This window comes from Phalacrocorax carbo, chromosome 2 (assembly GCF_963921805.1).
Source record: "Phalacrocorax carbo chromosome 2, bPhaCar2.1, whole genome shotgun sequence".
In the NCBI taxonomy this organism is placed as follows: domain Eukaryota; kingdom Metazoa; phylum Chordata; class Aves; order Suliformes; family Phalacrocoracidae; genus Phalacrocorax; species Phalacrocorax carbo.
Genome location: NC_087514.1, coordinates 163,316,335 through 163,338,354, shown reverse-complemented (window position 1 = coordinate 163,338,354; position 22,020 = coordinate 163,316,335). Strand labels below are relative to the sequence as shown.

Here is a 22,020-nt window from a genome sequence, read left to right as displayed (position 1 = left end):
TTAGAGGGTATCAGTGCAGCTTGAACTTCTGAAGCCAAATTAGGCAGTTGCTCTCACGACTCATTTTCCTTCTCCCCAGTTTGTAAAGGGAAACATTTCCTGATAATACATTTAACCATATTTTAATGTCCGGCTGAATTAATTGCAACCATGGCACATGTTTATAGAGGTTTCAGTACTTGTCTAAGTATGGCTGGGCTGAAGCAAACACAACTAATGATTTCCTGAATTGGGATCTGTGTCATCATTTATGTAATCAGCAGTTCCTCCTTCATGTGATCCATGCAAAAAGGAGTAACTTATCCTCCTGGTGAGGCACAGGAATAATTTATTGGATAATGAAGGAAACCATGGGAGGAAGATAGCTTGAGACATGAAATATCAAGGTAGCTGTGTCAATAAGTACGTGCCACAGATCTCTGTCTGGGTGATGAAAGCATCACTCCATGCTTGCCCTGTCCTTGTAATCATTGCTCTGCAGTAGATACTGGTCTGACTATCTTTTTTAGCCTTTCTCAAAAGTCCAGCTACCCCCCCATCACATATGATATGGACCAGCTGGGAGTGCATTGACCTAGGTACTTCTTCACCTGGAGAAGGTGTTGTCCTGCAGTCAATACACCCAGATTTTTGTGTGAGATGTCTGCCAGGCACTGATGTCTACAGTCATTTTCACAGGACAAGGAGAGAACAGCACTAGTAACAGTGATGATTTAATGAGAGTTGTGGTCTGTGATAGGATCTTCCCCCTCCCCTTGCCCCAGGGTGGGATACCTGATCTTAAAACCTTGCTGGGATGTACTGCCTTTATTTTCCCTCCAGGAGGGTCCATGTCTGCTCCCTTGGACAGGAAATTTGTCTCTGAAACTGCTTTGGCCAGGGAACTTCAGGATCCCCTCAGAGCAATGGTGTCCAGGCTGCCAGTTGTCCTCCACTGTCTGCCGGTCAGCTGGAGCAAGGCACCTGAAAGTCAGACTGCAAGGCGCCCAGATCCAGAGGAGCATCCGCTGATGTGGCAGCCGTCCCCCAGCCAGCTAGGGAAAGAGGAGAATCTGGCAGTGCCTGCAGCCACCAGAACAATTCGCCCAGCCCATACTGGCTTGGTGGTAGCTTAGGTTTGCGGGGCTCTAGGGAAGCGATGAGCTGATTGCATTGCCTTGGCAATAGGATGGGCAAAACACTAAGCTGGGGGTACTATCAAAAGGAAAAGCCCTGTGTTATTCCATGAGAATACTGTGTCCACATGAGTTCCACGGTAAAGAAAGCCAGAAAATCTATTTTATGCCTAAGGGGTGATGCTTCCACCTCATTTTCCTCCTCTCCCCCCAGTCCCGAGGTTTATACTACACCCCAGAGACTCACTATTAGGAACCATTTCAAACAATGGAACTTTCTTTAAATATCACCATTTTCTCCTCTATCCTACTTATATTCCTCATTCAAGTGTAATGGTAAGTATTTGCTCGCTGAAGAGGAAGAAACTAAGTGCCTTCACTTTGTCACAGTGATTTCTGTTATCCTGAGCTGTGCTCGTTACCAACTCTGACCCACCATTATTTCAGGAAACCATTAAATTCATTATTAATAAGAGCCTTCCAGCTAACTTTCTTCCGCTGCAGACATTATGGTGGTTTCAAATGTCACCATGTGCTCTTTTCCCTATGGTGTTCACTCACTCTGCAAGAAGCAGGGGGGGACTCTTCCCATTCCCTTTCCCAGCCTGACCTTTTTCATATCGGGCATACCTAAATCAGTTCACCTGCCTCTTTGAAACAGAGCTGAAACTGATGCAGTCAAAAGGGGGTATGGCATTACAGCACCTCCAGAGATCTGAGCTGTCACATCATCTCTGGAAGGAGTTTAACCTTATTAGCTTAGGGGATGAATAAAACGTCCGATACATACTGAAAATTGGATCCACTCAGATCATGCACAAGAGACCTAAAACCCGCCTAAGGTTCCAAATGGGGACCCTGTCTGTCCACCTGCCCCAAAAGCCTGCATCATTTGATTGGTGACAATAGAAGTAAAACCTGCAGGAGCACTGCGAACAGGGCTGGCGAACAGGGTGCGGCACGTCAGCCGGGGCTTGGTGCGGTGGTTTGCACGGCAGTTTGCATGGAAGGGCACGCAGGAAGGGCGCTGCACATTGCTTGTAGGTCCAGAGCCCTGGGAAGTGCTCTAGGTCTCTGCCAAAACGGTGGGCTCAGAGATAAAACCAGTGTTCCTATGGAGAAAACCCCAGAGATGTCTGGTGCATCCCCCCCGGTGGAACTGGTAAGGAAGGATGCTTTGGTACAGGTGGTAGGTTGTAGTGAGTGCCCGGATCCTTTTCTTGGTGAAAAGGTAAGTACCTGCACAAGGTGTGCACGGGTTGATGATCTGTTGCGTCAGGTGGCTGAGTTGCAGGAAACAGTTAGAAGGCTGCGCAGTATTAGCAGAGCCGAGGCAGAGATAAATAGGGGGTTTCAGAACCACACTCCTGTAGCAGAAACCACCGAGAACGAGGCACCTGGGACCCTGGTGACCCACAAAATCAGGGCTCCGCTTCAGACTCCACCCTGCAGCGTCACTACCAATCACAGATATGAAGCTTTGACAGCTGTAGACACTCAACGAGCAAGGTCTGCAAGGTTCAGCTGTACCAGCAGCTCAGAGTCGATATTGTAAAAAGAAGAGATGAGTGCTTGTAGTGGGTGACGCTCTGTTAAAGGCACTGAGGCGCCCATCTGCCGACTTGACAGGGAGTCACAAGAGGTGTGCTCCCTGCCTGGAGCTACGATCTGAGACATCGCTGAGATGCCACAACTTGTCGAGAGCACAGATTACTGTCTGCTGTTACTCTTCCATGTGTGCACAAATAATGCTATAAGCCAGAGCCTGGGCAGAACCAAGGAAGACCAAAAAGCCCTGGGGGAGCAAGTGAAAAATATTGGTGCCTATGTCATCTTCTCCTCCATGTTACCAGTTGGAGAAAAATGGGCAGCCAATAACAGATGAATAATGCAAATCAACTCTTGGATACGTGGCTGGTGCTGTCACGAGGGTTTTGGCTTTTATGACAATGGGTCTTTCCCCAGCAACCATAGCCTTTTAGGGAGGGATGGAATTTACCTGTCTAGAAGGGGCAAGGGAATCTTTGGCAGCAGGCTGGCCAACTTAGTGAGGCGGGCTTTAAACTGAAGGACTTGAGGCGGGGTCCAAAATGGCAATGCTAATGCCATCACATCCAACGGGGGAACAAGCTTGGCCAGCCAGAGCAGCGACAGAGGTGCCGTAGCTGCCTCACGAGATGACAACCAGGAAACCAACCACCTCAACGGTGTGCAAGGCCAGCAAGGTGAGGTGGGAGAGTTGCTCTATATGTGAGGGAGCAACTGGAATATATCGAGCTCTGCCTACGGGTAGAGGAAGAACGAGTCGAGAGCTTATGGGTAAAAATTAAGAGGCAGGCAAATATGAATGACACTGTTGTAGGCATTTGCCACAGGCCACCTGATCAGGAAGAGGCAGTCGACGAGGCCTTCTACAGACAGCTGGAAGTAGCCTCACACTCGCAGGCCCTGGTTCTCATGGGGGACTTCAACCACCCTGATATTTACTGGAAAAGCAACACGGTGAGGCGCGCACAGTCCGGGAGGTTCCTGCAGAGCATCAAGGACAACTTTTTGACAGAGGTGGTGGAGGAGCCAATGAGGCAAGATGTGCTGCTGGAGCTTATAGTAACAAAGAAGGTCTAGCTGAGGGTGTGAGGGTTGGGGGTAGCCTTGACTACAGTGACCAGGAGATAGTGGAGTTCAGCATCCTGCATGGTAAAAGTAGGGTGACAAGTAGGATTATAACCCTGGACTTCAGGAGTGCCAACTGTGGCCTCTTCAAAGACTTGCTTGGAGGAATCCCGTGGGCTCTAGAAGGTAGTGGGGCCCAAGAGAGCTGGTCAATAAAGTACCACTTCCTCCAAGCTCAAGATCGGTGCGACCCTGTGAGGAAGAAGTGAGGCAGAGGAGCGAGGAAACCCGCATGGATGATCAGAGAGCTTCTAGAGTCACTCAGATGGAAGAAGGAGGTTTAGAGTATGTGGAAAAAGGGGCTGGCCACTTGGGAGGAATACAGGAACATTTTCAAGTTGTGCAGAGATGCGACAAGGAAGGCCAAGGCCCGCTTTAACTAAACCTGGCAAGGGATGTCAAGGATAACAAAAAGGGCTTCTTCAAATACATCAGCAGTAAAAGGAAGACGAGGGAAACTCTGGCCCACTGCTGAACGAGGTGGGTGCCCCAGTGGCTCAGGATGCAGAGAAGGCAGTGTTACTGAGTGCCTTCTTTGCTTCAGTCTTTACTGTTAAGATTGGTCCTCAGGCATCTCATCCCCCAGAGGTGGGAAAGAAAATCTGGAGAAAGGAAGATTTCCCCTTGGTTGAGGAGTATTGGGTTAGAGATCATTTAGGCAAACTGGATCCTCACAAATCCATGGGCCCCGATGGGATGCACCCACCCCAGTCTCAACCTCTACCTAGGTTCTCTCTAAATTTGGTGCAAAATCACAGAATCACAGAATGGTGGTGGTTGGAAGAGACCTCTGGAGATCATCTCGTCCAACCCCCCTGCTGGAGCAGGCACCCCCAGAGCAGGGGCACAGGGCCGCGTCCAGGCGGGGGGTGAATGTCTCCAGGGAAGGGACCCCACAGCCTCTCTGGGCAGCCTGTGCCCCTGCTCTGGCACCCGCACAGGGAAGGGGTTTGTCCTCATGTTCAGGTGGAACTTCCCGTGTTCCCGCTTGTGCCTGTTGCCCCTTGGCCTGGCGTTGGGCCACTGAAAGTGGGAATACTTGCATGCTTAGGGTTGTTGATATGTCTAAATTGGTTCAAGAGGTTTAAGAAGAAAAAATCCACCACCAAACAAGCAAGTCATCCTTGTATGGGCATGGTTGCAAGCAATATCTGAAAGTCATTTGGGCAAGAACGGAACAATTGGATCCATGCCATGATCCCATGTGAAGATTCCATCCATCCGACTGATTAGAATTGTCACGTTCTTCTCCTGCATTCCTGAATATCTGCATATTGATCTCATGGGTCTCAGTCTGTTTCCTAAAAGAACGAGACTTATGTTTCATATGCCATATCCATATGCACATGTGCATGTGTATATCTGTGCCTGTATACGTCTGTGTCCATTTTGACTCTTTGACCAATTTCACTCACAAAGGCAGACAGTATGATGAATGATCCTACAACTTGTCTAAAAGGAGATGACTGAAATAAAAATCCCCAGGTGCACCATGCCTGAAGGAAAAGCTGGAACACAAGCTCGGCCCTTAAAGAACACAAGGGAATCTGAATATAAGCAACCCAGCCGATGAAAAGCTTCAGTTGGACTTTGCAATCAGCTATAAGGGGAAAAGCCCTGGAATGAAACTGAGGGAATGATTTGTTTAATCCTTAGATAGTCACAATTTGAGATTGTTTTGTTCTGTTTCAATATAGCTTTTAACATTATGAGACTCCAGTTCTGGAGAGCGCAATAAACACTGATAAATCATCACAGAAAGCCATGGAGCAGCATGCTGGAAAACCTTTCTCGTTTCAGGGCAGATGACCTATGTCTGTGCACATGCAGCTTCAGGCTTCCTTTACCAATTCTCGTGAGTTCACGTAAACCCATTGCGTGTGAGTTTCCAGTCCTGGAGGTGGATGTTTAAATGCAATAAAAAATTGTGCTGGTTTTATTCCTTCTTTTGCATTTTCATGAAAGCATTCATATTAATTGGAAGCATGCAACTTTGGGTTATGGTTTTGTTTTCTTTTAATAATGAAAGGAAACAAATGCTGGTGTGCAACTGACGGGAAGAAAAACTAGGCTAGCTTAAATATTTAAATGCATTCAAACCATTGAATAGCCAGAGGAAAAGAGAAAATAATGCTGCGTTGCAAAAACTTTTGCTGGTGTGTTAGGATTCCAGGTCCACTAGTCTATGTAAGTGCCAATCTCCTTGCTGCGATATTCACACTATATTGTGGGATTCCTGCATGGGATTAGGGGTGTAAGTCTCCTTGTCAGTATTTTAGAGAGGGTGAGAAGCTCTTGTTTTATGCCTTTCTGAGCAACTGATGAAAGGCAAAATAATTCAGCAAGGCCACAAAGAAAGATGTCCAGGTACTCCTTCTTCTAAGTAGCTTTTACTAAGCTTTCACAAACCCTGAGAATTTGTTGGGACTCTTTCCTCTGTGCCACCATGACCTTTATGCCAGTTGACTTTGATCTAAAAAAAACAAACAAACAACCAAACAAGGAGTGTGGTGGAAAGGCAGTGTCTCAGGGAGGGAAAGGAGACAGTTGGCAACAGGTGACTAGGGCAGGCTTTGCCTGTCAGAGGTGACAGCGGTGTGTGACATGGCTCCCTGTGAAAATCCAGCAGTTGGGCTGGGAAGGAGCAGGTCTTGTCTGTTCCTGCTCCAGAATTGTGACTGAGGCTTGTGTGCCTCAGAACATGGCTGGGCTTTTGGGTACAGCCCCAGCTGCAGCTGTGGGCAGGTACCAACTGTGATTCATAACACAGCTGGCTGTCCTCTGAGCAGATGGGATGGAGCAAAGGAGAAAAAAAATCTTATGAGGTTCATTGCTGGCAGTGGGAAGACCAGGGCTTGGCCTGATGCCCACAGTCTAACAATACCACAAACACATCCATTGTATGGAGAGGCCTAGCTGGATGCAGAAGGCAGGGGGTAATTAGTCTCTGTTAGGCCCAGGAGCTTATGGGCCCTGATAGGGTCAGGCATCCAAATCTGTTAGACTCCAATTCCCTTAGCACCAACAACCACCCTAGGGCAACAGAGAAGAGGGCCAGAAGCCCCTTGGGCAAGTGTGTCTGTGGGCATGTGGCATGAAGATATGGGGTGGCCTTGTTTAGCCTTCGCTTGCAGAGGGGTCCAGTCTGGCAAGTACCTGTAGGTGAGAAAAGCAGGACAAACGTCTCTGGTTGCAGAGACCAAGAGCACAAGAAACAGCCACACAGGCTGCTTTTGGGTTGCCTGGCTAGGAGGATGTACGTTCCCAGCTGAGACATGCTGTTGGGGAGACTTACAAGGTTTGGCGCTGTTGAGGAGAAAGGGCTTTGCATTGCAGCAGGAGAACAGCAAAGGGGATGTCCCGCAGGCTTGGAGATCTGGGGGAAGGTGTGCTGATGAATTTGGTGACAAACAGCAGGAACGCTTTTGCTCCTGGGGTACCCAGGAAGTCTGGAGACTTTTCTCCTCGTTATCTTGGAGGTGGAGGTCCTCATTGCACCTAGTAACACTGCGTATAGGGATGGGGGGAGAGGTGTGTGTGTCCCCCTTACTCCTGGAGGATTGGTAGGTGGTTCACTTTGCGTGTAGTGTCAGAGAGGATTCCCTCTTCCTTCTCAAGGCTTATAGGGGATCCACAATGCACTTTGTGCGCCGGCAGTGGGGGAAAACTCATTGCTCCTGAAAGTTTATGGGCAATGGAGTTAACATTGCACCTAATGCCTGGTGAGAGGCAGTGGTGGTGGTGAAGGGATCCTTACTGCTCCTGGAGGGTTGTGGGGGGTGTCTATATTGCACTTTGGAAAGGGTACCTATTGCACCTAGAGCCTGGGCAGGGGGAATCCTCTTGCTCCTGGAAAATCTGAGGCAGTGGAATTCCTAATATATGGGGGTGATGGAGGAGGATCCCCATTATTTCTGGAGGCTGGCGTGGAAGAGGTCCCCATCGTGCCCAGTGCTTGGTGAAAGGGATCTCCACTGCCCTTAGTGCTTGGGAAGGGGGTTCCCCATTGCTTCTGGAGCCCTGTGGGCAGTGAAGTCCCTGTTGCACCCAGTGCCTGGCAGAGGTGGGGGATCCCTCTTGCATTCAGTGTAGGGGGAGAGGAAGGTCCCCCTTGCTTCTGGAGGCTCGGAGGGTCTCGCTCCCCTGGGGTGCCCCCAGCCGCCTCCATCCCCGAGGCGCCCTGGGCGGAGGGCGGGCTTGGCTCCCCCGCCCGGCTCCCTCCCTCCCTCCCGGGGGTTTGCCCTGGGACGCGCCGGCGGCGCTGGGGCTGGCTCCTCGGCGGCGGGCAGGGGTCAAGGGCAGCAGCGGGGCGGAGATGCCAGCGCCGGGGCAGCGCGGAGGCTCCGGCTGAGCGGGCAGCGCCAGCCCCGGGGAGACCCCCCGCCAGCCCCGCCGGCCCCATGGCGGGGCGGGCCCCGCAGCGCAGCCTCCCGGCGGCGGCGGCCGCCGCGCTCCTGCTCTTGCCCGTAAGTGCCGAGGCCGGGGAAGGGGTGGCGCGGGGGCAGGCAGGGAGGGCGGGGGAAGCCGCAGGGCCGCGGGGAGCCCACTCGGTCTGTGAGGGAGCGGGGGCTGTGTCCCGTCCCTCAGAGGTCCCGCCCGCCTCCGGGTGCTGAGGGATCCGTCCCGGTGGCCGTTACCCGCTCCCTCACGGGTCCCGCCCGTCCCCGGGCTCTGGGGGACCCTCGTCCGGGCACCATCACCCGCTCCCTCGCAGATGCTGCCCGTCCCTGGGCACTGAGAGACCCTCATATGGGCACCATCACCTTCTCCCTCACAGGTCCCACCCGTCTCCAGGTGCTGAAACACCCCATGGCCACTCACCCGTGGGTGCCCTCAGAGCCCCTGGGCTCAGAGCCCTTCTTGGGCTCCCCTTCTCGATGAAGTAGCCCCCTCCCTGTCCCTTTTATATGCCAGAAAAGGTGCAGCCCAGGGACCCCGCTGGGGTCACAACTCACAGCCCCGGAGCAGAGGGGTTTTCCTGCCACCCCCGAGTTCAGCGGGGCAGTGGGTGGCCGTGTCTGGTGCCCGTTGTCCCCAGCATCTCGCCCTGGTCCCTCTCCTCGCAGCATGTGCTGGGCATCGGTCGCTCTTTCACCGCAGGGATCAGCAAACAGTGGCGAAGGGTAGGGCTCAGCCCGCGCATCCATCCAAGTGTTTGTTCCGAGCTTCTCTTGAACGAAATGTAAGAGAAGCTTTTCCTCATGGTCCTTCATCACAAGCTTCCTCCGGGTGATGCTGTGGTGAGGTGGAGATAACATTGCCCTGGGTCAGACTGGACTTAAAACGGCTTTCCTAGCCCACACTCCTAAATCAGGCTGACTTATTTGGTGACTTGGGTTTTTTAAGTGATAGTTTTAAGTGTGGTAATTGGTACTCGCAAAGCAAATGTGAGACATTAAGCAGGAGGTGCACTGATGTCGCACAGAGTTTGCAAAGGCTTTTCCCACAGCATTAAAAAAGTGTCAGTGATCCTTCTGGACTGTAGTGTAATTGGCCCATCTTTAACATTTCCTTAGGTAAAGAAGGAAAATCTGCAATATTTCCTTATGTTCTGTCGGTTTTTTTCTCTTTTTTTTTTTTCTCTCTATCTAATTTACAAAGAAAGATAGAGGGAAGCCAGGCCAGGAAAAGCAACAGGCTCCAAAGGCAAGCGACAATATAATATTAAAACCTTTGCAGTAGCTTTCTTAGAAGACAGAGAATATTTTTTCTCAGCTCTGCCAATGTCTTTTTTCCCAGTCAAAGATCAGTGCACATGGGATCAGAGTGGTGTGGGGCCTACATACTTGCTGTTCACAATCCCAAACCAGTTCTTCCTAATCTTTGTTTCTTAGTCCCTCTTCTCTTCCAGGCTGTGTTTTCCCTTCCAGATTTCTTTTGGTCCATAAAAGTATTTCAGTTTATGTTTAGAGAGGGGGGCTTCTTGCCAGTGAGGTTATCAAAAGTATCCAGATACTGAGAGCTGCCAGACTAATTCTTTCTCAATGAATCAAAAAATGTAATGTGCTTCCCCTGTAGATGTAATCTATGGACAGTTTTCCAGTTCCCCTATAAATTTTGGTAGTTGGGTTGCTGCTTTAAAAACAAAAGAGCTGCCTTGAAAGAAAGAAAGAAAAGTAGCAGCACAGATTAAGAATCAAAATGTCAAGTTTCCATAAAATCCATTTAGTCTGAGAAAAATGTGTACTTGGAGTGTATTCCAAGTGTGCTTATATTGAGGAGCTTGTTTGGATGTAGCATACTTGTGTCTGATACAGACCCGTATACGCGTGTGCAGTATGTGGAAATAATGTGTTGGAAGATGATCTTCAGCCTTATGTATAGAACAGCTCTTGTTGCTCTGACTGCAGCAAAAGCAGAGTTGTTACTGTTCTTTTGGGGTGTGTTTTCATCTGCAAATGTTGTTGGTAAATCTGTATCTCTTCTTTGCAGCTGGATGAAACTTTGCACCAAGAAGCTTAAAAGAAATGTTTTAAAACTTTGGCTCATTTCCAAAGCTCTTAAGTTCCTGTTTAACTTGAAAACACTTGAAAGTTGACTCAAAGTCAATGGCTCTATTCATATTTGTGGATTTGAGAAAAGACATAGCTGCTTGTGGGAGCAGGCCCTTATGCGATTAAGGAAGCTTAAGTTTTCACAGCAGCTGAGCAGTTGTGTTTTATGGGAACTGCAGGTTTGCAACACTTATGAAATGAGGCAACTTTCTAGTACAGAATTAGATCTGCCACATGAAAATGCTGGTGCAAATGACCTGTCAGATTTCACAGGGCTGGTCAGGGAAAGGGTGAAGACTTGCACAGCAGGCTCTGAGATTTATGTTCTCTTAAGGGGTTTCCGTACATATGATACACTGTAAAACACATTTACTTGAATGTGAAAAACAAACAAACAAACCGTAAAACAAAGGCAAATTAATCTCCTGACATTTTGATATAAAGTCCTTGCTGAGTTCAAGTAATTTGGAGGAGGGGCGATTATTCATCAAAAACAAAAGCAAAGCTTGCTGTAATTCATACGCTGTCCTGAAGCTGTTAAAACAGCCAGAGCAGTTTGAGTATATCAGCCAGTGGTGACAAGTTAAATAATATTCCTGGTCTGAGACTGCCAAAATTCAGTCCTACTGTGAATTAATGCAGTGTAAACATCTCATCATGAGAAGCCTTTCCTGGTGTTGTACTTTGGCAGGGTTTAAATCTATAGCCGTCTCATAGTAATTCCTGGGTGTTTGCAGGAGGTAGCTGCATGCAGGGAAGAATGACTGATGCTGGTTGACCGGTAGTTTTGCCATGAAACATTTCTGTGATATTCGTAGCTGCCCTTAGCTAGAAAGCAAGCCGCCTTTAGCTTTTGTTCATATAAGGCACCTGCTTACATATTGTTATTCTGTCGAGTGGCTGAGAAATAACGATTAAGTCCTCTAAACTCTGTGGCCTTCATATTGCAAACCAGAGTGTGGTTGTGCCAGCCCTGCTTCTTGCATGCCTCTGCTGAAGCTGGTGGAGGAGGGCAGTGCAGGGATCTCATTGCAGGGTGTGCTCTATCAGGTGCATACTTGTTTAGTCTCAGTCTCATAGGTTATACCTCTCCTAGTACATTAAGACTGCCTTCAGCCTTCAGGGCGAATGCCAGGGAGTGGCTTGTGCCCATACTATTAAGCTCCTTCAGCTTCTAAAATGGGAAGACTGTGCAAAGTGCCCGTTGAGAATGGTCCATGGTGCAGCCTAACTCCCAAATCATTCCTGGGAACTGTTTGAGATACCGCTAGATTGCTTGGGGCAAAAATGTGGCCAGAAACCATTCTAAAAATGTAACAGTATAAATGATTAAGTACTTAAAACAGACCTTTGCACTGTTTGATTTATTAGCTTAGGGGGAGTATGCTGTACTTCCATTGCTCAGGGCTCTCAATGAGTGCCTCAGGGAGGCATTTTCTTCTAAGGCAAACTCTTCATTGCTATGAATTCAGTGATCATCTTTGTGTTACAGATTACTGTGGGATCCTGCTGGTGATGTGATGATCTGAGAGATTCACGATGAGAAAAACAGGGTAGTGGATAATACTCACTTTTTAAGGAAGCGTGTTTCTGTTTTCTTTTTATTTTCATTTTGCCCTATGTATTAGTAAACCAAATATTTTTAAAATTTTATGTCAGAACAAACATATGCACATTTCTAGTTTTTTTTAATAGTACTGCAGATTTTATTTTCGGGGGTGGGGAGGAGGTGAGGAAACGTGGGTGGTAAAAACAGGCTACACACACTGCTGAAACTGATCCTCTTTAGTTTATGCCACTTTCAGGTTTGCAGCACTGCAAACACAAGAAGGAGGCTTTGGGGGAAAGCTGGTTTACTTTAGATTGAAATTTTATCCAGTAAATGACATTTCTGTAGGAATTTACTTTTCCACTCTGTGTCTGTAAATTGAAACAGATAGATCAAATCTTGTTCATGTACACATCCTTCTTTCTTTTAACCTGCACCAGTTCTAATCCCAAATGTAGCCTGTTCTCCCTTAAAGTGCAAACATTAATTCTTGGATGTAAAGCTGGAGCTGTCCAGCGAGCCGCATGGCACCTCCTTGCCTCCCGTAGGTGTGCAATGATATGTATCAAAGCACTGCAGAAACATTGTCTTTACCTCCTTATCTTTCTATTCATAACAACCAGCCTTGACAACCAAAAACTTCCTGCTGGTTTGCTTTATCAAACTATTTCTTTGTATAGAATTATTTTGTTTTACTGCTAATCTTTTTTTTTTTTGTTTGACTTTTTATCTTAATAGCTTTGAAAATAGCTATATTTGATTTGAGGTGGCGAGTGTTGGGTAAAAAGCTGTATGTGTTTTAATTTTTTTCTCTGAATAGTTGGATAAATTTTGCTATGGCCCTTACTACAAGACACGACAAATAGAAGCTAGTCATTTACCGTTGCTATGAGTCAGCTAACAAGTAGAATCATAGAATCATTAAGGTTGGAAAAGACCTCTAGGATCATCAAGTCCAACCATCAACCCAACACCCCCAGGCCTCCCAAACCATGCCCTGAAGTGCCAAGTCCCCACATCTTTTAAACGCCTCCAGGGATGGCAACTCCCCCACCTCTCTGGGCAGCCTGTGCCAGGGCCTGACCACTCTTGCAGTAAAGAAATTTTCCCTAACGTGCAATCTAAACCTCCCCTGATGCAGCTTGAAGCTGTTTCCTCTCGTCCTATCGCTAGTGACCTGGGAGAAGAGACCAACCCCCACCTTGCTACAACCTCCTGTCAGGAGTACTGTCCTTCAGATGAACGGCTGCTTGAATTTCATCGATCACCCCCAAATTTATGAAAATTTCACTTCCAGTTTCCGGTGCCAGTGTGGGGATAATTGTTAGATACTTCCTGCAATGCTCTTTGACATATAGCGTGTCATGCTTCCTTAAGTACTAATCAGTTCTCTGGGTCTGGGATCATTTGTGTTGGCTTTCACAAGCAGAAGTTCTGCTGGCTTTACATGATCTTGACAAAGGCTGTGCCGTTTGGGAAGTGCTGTGGCAGTGACGGGGCATTTTGAGAAAGCCAGTTCCCAGAGATGGGTTTTGACATCCTGTCCTGACCTCTGGCTCACGACTACCTCATTGCTGTGCAAGTGAGGCCACGCCGAGAGGCAGGTGCTGGGAGCGTGCTGCTCCTGCCCGTGCACGTCTTGTTGCCCAGATTGACAGCTCTATCGCGGAGCTTAATGGGTGGAGGACTTGGAAGCTGTCCTTCTCTGGGAATGATCAATTAAATAGCATGTGTTTGTACAGAAACGTGACTTGTTTTCACTAAATAAGAAAGAAAATCCATTTGGTATTTCAAGAGCTGAAAAATACTTCTTTAACAGAGCTGAAGAAAGTGAAACTAATTAAAGCTCTATAAACTTTTGCGTAATGCTGGCTGAATAACTATCCACTCTGGGTTGTGTATGCCGGGAAAGTAAATAGTGAGCAATGCAGATGGAGATTAAAATACATTAGCTGTCCTCACTGCAATGCTGAACCCTTGCCCTGGTAATAGTAGCTGAAGTGCCGGAGAACTGGAACAGAGCCACCTGCCCCTGGGGGCTATGGGATAATCTCTCTTGCTGTTACCCAGGTTCCTGGGATGTGGGAGGCTTTCTGAGTGCTGTTATCTTTGTGCTGCTTTCGTTCTGGGAGTGCTGTCTTCTAGCAGGGGAGGCTTTTCCAGTGGAAAGGAAGTTCTGGGAGGAAGGAGGAAAGAAGGCGAAAGTGAATGAAAGGAAGTGTGCTGATGAGTCCGAACAGGTTGCCTGCAGGGCTGCCAGCCAGGCTCTGCTAGCAGGCGTCTCAGTGCATGGACTAAAGTATCAGTTCCCTTTGAGTGGCAGTAGCAGACTCCAACAGCCCAGACATAGCTTGGGTTTCAGGAGGCTCATGCCAGCAGGAGCAGAGAGATGGCCTGTGAGCCAGCACCAGAGGCTGTACTTTGTAATGCGTCCAGCACAGGCGTAACCTTTCTGCATCAGTTCCAGTCCCCAGGGCTACTCAGAGGACCGCTGTGCTCCTGCTGTTCCCTTGTTTCGGAGGGAAGGGCATCCAGGGACCAGTCTGCTCCTCCTGTTATCAATTGACTCTTTCAAAGCAGAGAGGAAGGCCAGGGTTATCCCTCTGGCTGACGAGAATGATGACTTACAGCACATGACAGGATTTTGACTAGGCGAGCTCCAAATCAGATGGAGTGAGGATCTTTCCTCATCCAGCTTTATGTCCTAACTGCTGGGACATCAGCTATTTAGTCCATCTTGAACTTGAGAGACCTTCCGAGGTGTAACAAACCCCTACTTTCTCAAAACAAGTGTGTTTTCAGGAATAGTTTCAAGTCTTGTCAGATTTTCAGTGTTTCTTTTGGACAGAAAAAAAGGTTTTAAAAAAATTTCTATTTGGCATAATATTTTAATTATGATTATGTGAACAGTACTAGAAAAATGAGTGAAAAAATCCTCAAAGCTTCTAGATTGTGGGGTATTTTTAAAGATAGTCTGTAAAATGTTCATTACAGCATTGCCAATAGGAAGGGTTTGGTAGTAACTGTTATCTATCATAATTTTTACCATAGGGACTATATGTTCTAGAATCAAGGAATGAAAAAAAAATTATGCTGGAAGGGACTGGTGGAGGTTTCTTGTCAAGCCTCCTTCTCAAAGCAGGGCTAATTCCAAAAACAGATCATGTTGCTCAGGGCCTCATCCAGTTCGGTTGTGAAAATCTGCAAAGACAGAGATTTCACAACATCTCTGAACCTCTCTCTATTCCAATGCTCAGCCATTGCCATGGTGCGTGATTTTTTTCTTCACGTCCTGCAAGATTTTCCCTTGCTGCAACTTGTGACTGATGTCCGCCTCTTGTGCTCTTGCTGTCAGCTTCTGAGAAGAGCCTGACTTCTCTGTAATTCCCCTCCAGGTAGTGAGAGACTGTTGTTAGACGTTCTCTTGTTTCAGTCTTGGAGTTAAATTTCACTGTGATACGCGCTTTTTCAAATACTAAAGGTGGGCTTTGGCCCAAGGGTTCGCAGTTTAGGGAAGAAGCAATGGATGGAGAGAAAGACAATTAAGGAGACAGTGAGGTGACACTGGTCATCATTAGTGAACTATCATGAAGTCTTGGGTCAAAGGAACATTTTATGGAGGATATAGAGGTACCATTGTTGACATTCCATGGACAGTGAGAGCAGGTATCACTAGCTGGTTAAGTCTTGATCCAGAATGGGAGATGGGTTTTTTACCTTTTTCAGGTGGGAGCATACTGGCAGAGACCTGAAAAAAAAAGATTAGGAGCTCACATTTGATCTAGAATTGGGAGATCCTGTGAATGGAGGCCTTGAAGTGTAGTGGCAGCGTGATAATGATGGCTGGGTGAATGATCTTTGCAGAAGCTATTAAGGTAATAAGAGTTTGCCTGGGAGAGCTAGCACAGATACTGCCATTCATCTGGGTAAAAGCGACTTTTAAACTTAGGCTACTCTGGATTCCCTGTGTGTTTTGTCTCTACAAGTCATCTTGTCCTAAAGTACATGTTTAAAGCAGAAGTGATGGGTTGTTCCTTGATAGTGATTCCTTCTTCCACTGACTATTAAGGAGCATAAAACAATGCGTTCTGAAATAGGTGAGTGAGGTGAATTAGAGTTGAGCTGCTGAGGGGATTCATAGTAATGTGAATTTGGTGGAAAGAAGGGGGAAGAATTAATCATGGGCTTGGTGTGATGACCTAGGAAAAGGGCAAACATGAAGGCAAGAGTGCTGCAAAGGGCTTGCTCCCCTTCCAGATTCTGAATATGATCTCCACAGATAAGGGGAATGAAGAACAGAACTCTTCAAGGGTCTGAAATTGAAAATTCTTTCCATTAAACAATTCTATTTGAAGACATCTGTAGCCTGTGATTCAAATGCTATTTTGCTCCTTTTTAGTATCTTGTGCTCCTTTTTAATATCTTGTGTTGCTTTCAGAGGTCATGGAGGCTTGATGGGACAAGTCCAGCTCATGGGTGGTCTTAAACAGTTTTGCTTTTTATGCTGTGACTCTGAAAGGCACTTAGCACATGCCTGGTTTTCAGTGGATGAAGAACCTTGCCTCTCGACCCCTATTCAGCAGAGCACGTAGGCAGATGCTTAATGAAGGCAGATCTCCAAGTTTCAAAGACAACACTAAAGATCAGTGGTGGGCTTAGTGTAGAAGATGCTTAAGTTTTTAAAATTTATATCTGAAAAAAGGCGAATTTAATTTCATGCTTAGAACTGAGCATGTGTTTAGTTGCTTTATTGAACCAAGGTCCTACTTCCCATTTCATGCAGAGTTATATTCTCTTTCTCCAGACTTCCTGGAAGAGATTCAAAATACATGCTGCCCTCCAGGATCATAGAGCGATGTCTCCTGGATCATTTGGGGTTCACTAGCTAGTAGCACCATTTTATCTAGCCGCTTGGATTAACTCAGAGACAGGTAATGACGGGGAGTTGAAAGAGCTGAAGGATGACTCGAAAAGGAGACTGTTTTTCTTGAACTGTGCTAGCGGACTTTCCTTTTACTGTAACCTTAGCTGGCTCAGGTTTCAGGTTGCAGGTTCCTGTGAAAACTTGTATTTAGACCTTCTATCACAAATGGAAATTATTTTTCTGGTGAAGCAGAGCCAAATGATTGTATACTGCCAAATGCTGCTGCTCCAGCAAATTTAAGTTACTGAGCTGAGAAAGGCCAAAGATATCTTGAAGCAGAGGACTGACCTTTTTTGGTTCTTCAACAAGCAAAGTATTTCCACCATGCTGGCTGTCTTAGCACTATCCTTTAATAAACATCTCTTTCGCGTACATCTTGTGTATGAAATAACCACACGACAGTGAATATAAATCCATCTTGGCCACAGAAAAGCCTGCCTTCCCCTCCTTTCCTGGGCTGTTCTCTGTTTTCCTCTTTAAGTAGCACTCTTCATTCTCCTGGTGGTGCCTGTTCCTTCAGGTGATTAGTAGTCAGCAAACAGGCTGGTCTCCTCACTCTCCCATGTATTGCCATTTCTTGTTAGAGAGAAAGAGCTTCTCAGATGAATATTGACATTTGTTATAAGTGCATTCCACCTGGTGTTTTCCCCAAAGCATCAGTTTTCACACACAAGCACTGGTGATGGCAGGAACCCCTGCAAAACTTGCCAGGTGCCCACCTGCCCTGGAAACCCCCCAGCTGTATTCAGAGTATGGGTTTTGTCAAGGCAGTATGGGATTTGCTTTGATTTTGCTGCTCTTTCAGTAATTTTATTTTCATGGTGAGGGTTAGATGCATGTGTTTCCCTAAACTGAGCTTCTGTGGACACAAACTAACAGTTTTTTGCATTTAACTGGACCGTTGCTCTAAGACAGTCCTTCTGAGTGTTGAGGTGAACAGTCGGTCTCATTGTCGAAATGGTGCATTTGGAGAGCTTAACTTTATAAGATTACCTTTGAGCCAGGAGTCTTTCTCTATTTAATTTTTTCGAAATGTCTAACTGAAGAACTAAAAATTAAATACAGGTTTTCATTTTCTTTTTTTCTCTTTTTTTTTTTTTAAGTTCTGGGGCAAAACTATGAAGTAGCAGCTTTCTGTCTGCTGAAGGCATTTTCACTGCACTGTTGATGTTGAAATGAAATAGCATTTAAGGCCTCAGCACTCCCAGATGTCTTACAGAAACCTCTGGGACAAGGTGCAGCAAGAGTCTTAACAGCAGTGCTGCTTCACAGAAATGAAGGGTAGGAATAAGCATCCTCCTGACATGATCTGTGCCATGACCATAGATGTCTGCTCAGGAGGGGAAAGTGCTTTGACTTTATAAGGAACACAGATGGCTGGTTTAGACTGAGACTTCATTTTTGTCTGGCAATGGAGACATGAGGTGGATCCCTCTCTTGTCAACTGTGGACAGAGCACATGTTTTGTGCTTGGTAACTACAAAATTGTTTGGTGTTGGAAGGTCACTTCATCTTGCTCGGTAAAAGAAAGAAAACTGTAGTACTCCAGATAATTTTATAAGATGGTGATGTGTTTCTGCCTCTGAGGATGTTTTTTCCTCTCCTTTCATATATAGTGTATTTAGGAAGGCTTCATCTAAGTTACTCTGTCATTACAGTGGGTGAGACCCGGATAACGCAGTCAATGGAGGTCAGGGACTGATTCTTTTCAACCTAAAGATTTGAAATATGGAAGATGAACTGCACCTGAAAAATTCCTACTGCTTTTCCTGAACTGCAAAGGAATCCCTGGGTGATCAGCTCAGCTGCCCTTCGCTTTATTTTGAAGTCTGAGCTATTTGCGTTATATCCCACTGCTTTTCTGCGAGTGGCTTTCTGATGAGATGCTCTTATAATTCCATGGTGTCCATTTCTCTAGGACCTCATAAGTACTAATGCTAAATTATTCTGAAAGGGAGAACTTTTGCTGTTACTTTGAGACTCTGTCTCCGACGTCAGCACCTCTGCTCCTCTTCAGCATGCAACCAGCAGATGTTTTTCAGGGAGGCGTAACAGCTTTTTCTAAAAAGCTGGTTTTGATTAGGCAACTAAAATATTGTATCTGGGAATCCTTATGTGAGAAAGGGAAAGCAGAGTGTATGCATCTGTCCACATTTGGCAACATTCGTTGTCTCCGTGCTTACTTCCCCCATCTTGGTAATGTGTTGCACTGTCATGTGCTGTCCTTTTCCACTTCAACTCTTTCCTTCAGTTTTCAGTGACGCTGACTTCATCCACTCTGCTGCTTCTTATTGCTAGATATTTAATCTCACAAGGTGCTGTCCGTTGTATCTCTGTGGTAGCCCCATGCCCATAGTGACAGTTTTGGATCCTATTCATTGCTTTGGGGTCTTGCTTATATTACTGTAGCCATTTCTTACATGTTTGAGAGAAGAAAACCTCCTCTGCAGTGCAGGTGAATTACAGTACCAGTGTTCATTTGTTTTATATATCCATCTATAAATCTCACAACTTAGAGGAACACAATAATCCTTCAAACCAGGGATCTATGTTAATTGTTTTTAAAATTAAATTACAAGCCTTTTCTAATCTGCATGAAATACCACAAATTCTGGTAGGAACTGAGAGGAGGCAACAGTATGATGGGTCAGATATTTGTCTATGGCCAGAGGTCTCCACATGGATTCACTGAGGCATGATACATATATCATGTAATGTTGCATATGTATTTTTACGACTTCATGATAGCAATTTATGAGAGTACTTGTGTGACGAAGAACAAATTCTGCGTAAATAAATGTTTGCAAGATTGGACCCCTTCCGTTTGCAGAGGAGCACACGCTGCTGTTAGTGTATTGCAACTTCTAACAACATAACATCAATATGTTACTCTGTCTTAGGTTGTTCCCCTTTTCACCTGCCCTTCCCATATCTAGATTTGATTTTATGGTGAGTTCCTCTGACTGTGTCTCATGGTTGCATGCCCTCTGACAGAGATGAAGACCCTTCATAGATTAATGAAGAGCAGTGGCCATGGCCAAGGGGAAAGGTCTAAAGAAATGACCATGAGAGTCAGAGAGACACGCACTAGAACAATTCATCCACTCCTTTTCCGACAGTCCTCTCAGATGTGAGCAGGAAGTTCACCAAAGGCTCTATATATTGTCCGGAAGAGTCAGAACTGGCCTTCAGACTATTGGTGGGCGCCCTGCTTTAGAAAGTAAAGGATGACTTTTCACCTTAATCTCTGGCTCAGTGCATTATTTTTATTTCTTCATAAATGTCCACAGTGGCTCACAGAAATTGAGATAGACATTTCTGTGCATGTTTCAGGTAAATGTGAAAGACAACATAGCAGTGATTTGGTGAAGTAATGAAATAATAGCTGTCGAGAGAAGTGCAGTTTGAGTAGTTACTGAAAGCAACTAATATTTCAAAATATATACACGGTCCCACTCCCAATTATTTACCTTTACAATTCTACATTACTTGAATGTTTCTTTTTTGCTGTTCTTTATTATATTTAAGAGGGTTTTTTAGGCTTTTGGGGTTTGTCTGCTTTAAATACAATTTTTAAGAAGTATCACACAGAAGAAATCTGTTCACTGTGGCTAGTGGAAAGAAAATGAAAGCAAAAGTAACATAGTATGTGGAAGGTGCTTTTCCCTCTAGCCAAATGAACCTAAGCTGACCCTAAAGCAAATGTGACATTTAACCTTTCTTGTTCCTACACATGCTGTGCTAAGCTTGACCTCTGTCTGTTCTTTCCCATCATCTTACGAGGCGGACAGCTGAACATGCAGTGTATTTACAGTACATGGAGACGTCTCAAGTTTCTTCTTTGAAGTGAGACAGTGCTTTGGCCTGTGAGGTAGCAGAGGGGCGGAGGGATAGAAGGGAAGAAATGCCTCTGCTATGTCAACTCACATGTCTGGGATGGACATGAGACATGACCACTACAGCGTCTGCTTTCTGGCAGGCTCGGCTGGAGTTCTGTGCCTTGTAAGATGACATCTGCCCTGGCTGCAGAACAGAGCCATTGCCTGTCTCTGTCTCCTTGACCTGGCCGTGCATGGTCAGTACCCTGGAAGGCTTTGCTATGGGAGGCAGGAGTTCGAGTCTCCCTGAAGGAGAAACGGCAGCTCCACGGTGCTTCTTTGAAAAGAGTGAAGTCTGAGAAAGGCTGTTTGTATTTCAAGACTTTCTATTTTGTATAATAACAGCAAAGTGAGAAAGAGATAGAAGTGGTACTGTACAAAGAACTGTTGTTCTTTAGAGACCAACATTGCTGATGAATTCTATTGTCATGATCATTTACTCCGCTTCTTATTAAGTGACAAGGAATTCAGTGACATAAAAAGGGTTCTGCAATCACTTAACACATCTTAAAGCACTGAAATGTAACATCAACATTCAAGGAGTATGGTCATTTCCCTGAGTAAAAGCTGTGTGTATTATGTTAAAGCCATTCTGCATAAATAGAAAAGCAAAGGCATTTTGTGTGTTAGCACAGATTTATATCCTCTCAGAAATAGTCAGGAAGATTTTGTTTCATAGTTTGAAAAGGGAAGTTTTTCCCACTGAGGTGTCACTCCTGAGTTTTCTTACCCTGCTTAGTCCTGCCTTTCTTAAAGGGCTTTCCAAGAGCTTCTCCTGCTCCAAGCAGTATCCCAACTCAGCTGTACGTTGAGAAGTACAGTTCTGTGGGCTTCTCTCCTCTGTCTGCAGGGATTGCTTTCGTAATTTTGTTTCTGAGTATGAAAATGACAATGTATTCCTTGGATTCAACTCTTAATACACATTTCCTAAAATTTACTTGGGGGAGTACTATTATCCTGTACTAAACCTGCAGCTTTCTTGAAGTGCCTGTGTTGATATCACTGTTCTTCTCACTAGCAATCACCCTCAGGGGAGGGCTCAGCGCTTCGAGTTCTGAGGGTCAGAAACTCCTGTCTTTTTTACTGGTTAAAAAGAGCCAAGGATCACCTTACAGGAATACCTACTTTTCCTATACAGTCAATGGAAGCCCTTTCCTCAAGCCTTCTGAATTGCCTTTTGCCAACTGCTGTCTCTCTTGAATGTGTAAGGTTCTTTAGCACCCATGTAACCATTAAGTTAGTTGAAAAAATTCCACACATGATCTTCAGTGGGATGTGTTTCATCTTCTCTATTTTAGGCATCTACTTTTAGGTGAGTTAAATTGTATCCTGAGCTTTGTTAATACTATCAACTAGCTCGCACAAGAAGAGGTCCAGGATAAGTGAA

General features: G+C 45.9%; 1 protein-coding gene across 1 annotated transcript in view; it reads left to right on the top strand.

Moving 5' to 3' along the window:
* Positions 1 to 8,052: 8,052 nt before the first annotated feature.
* The window catches only part of CRHR2 (corticotropin releasing hormone receptor 2), a 164,126-nt gene continuing 150,158 nt past the window's right edge, over positions 8,053 to 22,020 (top strand). The window contains exon 1 of the mRNA XM_064445137.1: positions 8,053 to 8,254. Within this exon, the coding sequence (XP_064301207.1) occupies positions 8,189 to 8,254 (66 nt within the window). The 5' untranslated portion in view covers positions 8,053 to 8,188. The remainder of the gene's footprint in view (positions 8,255 to 22,020) is intronic.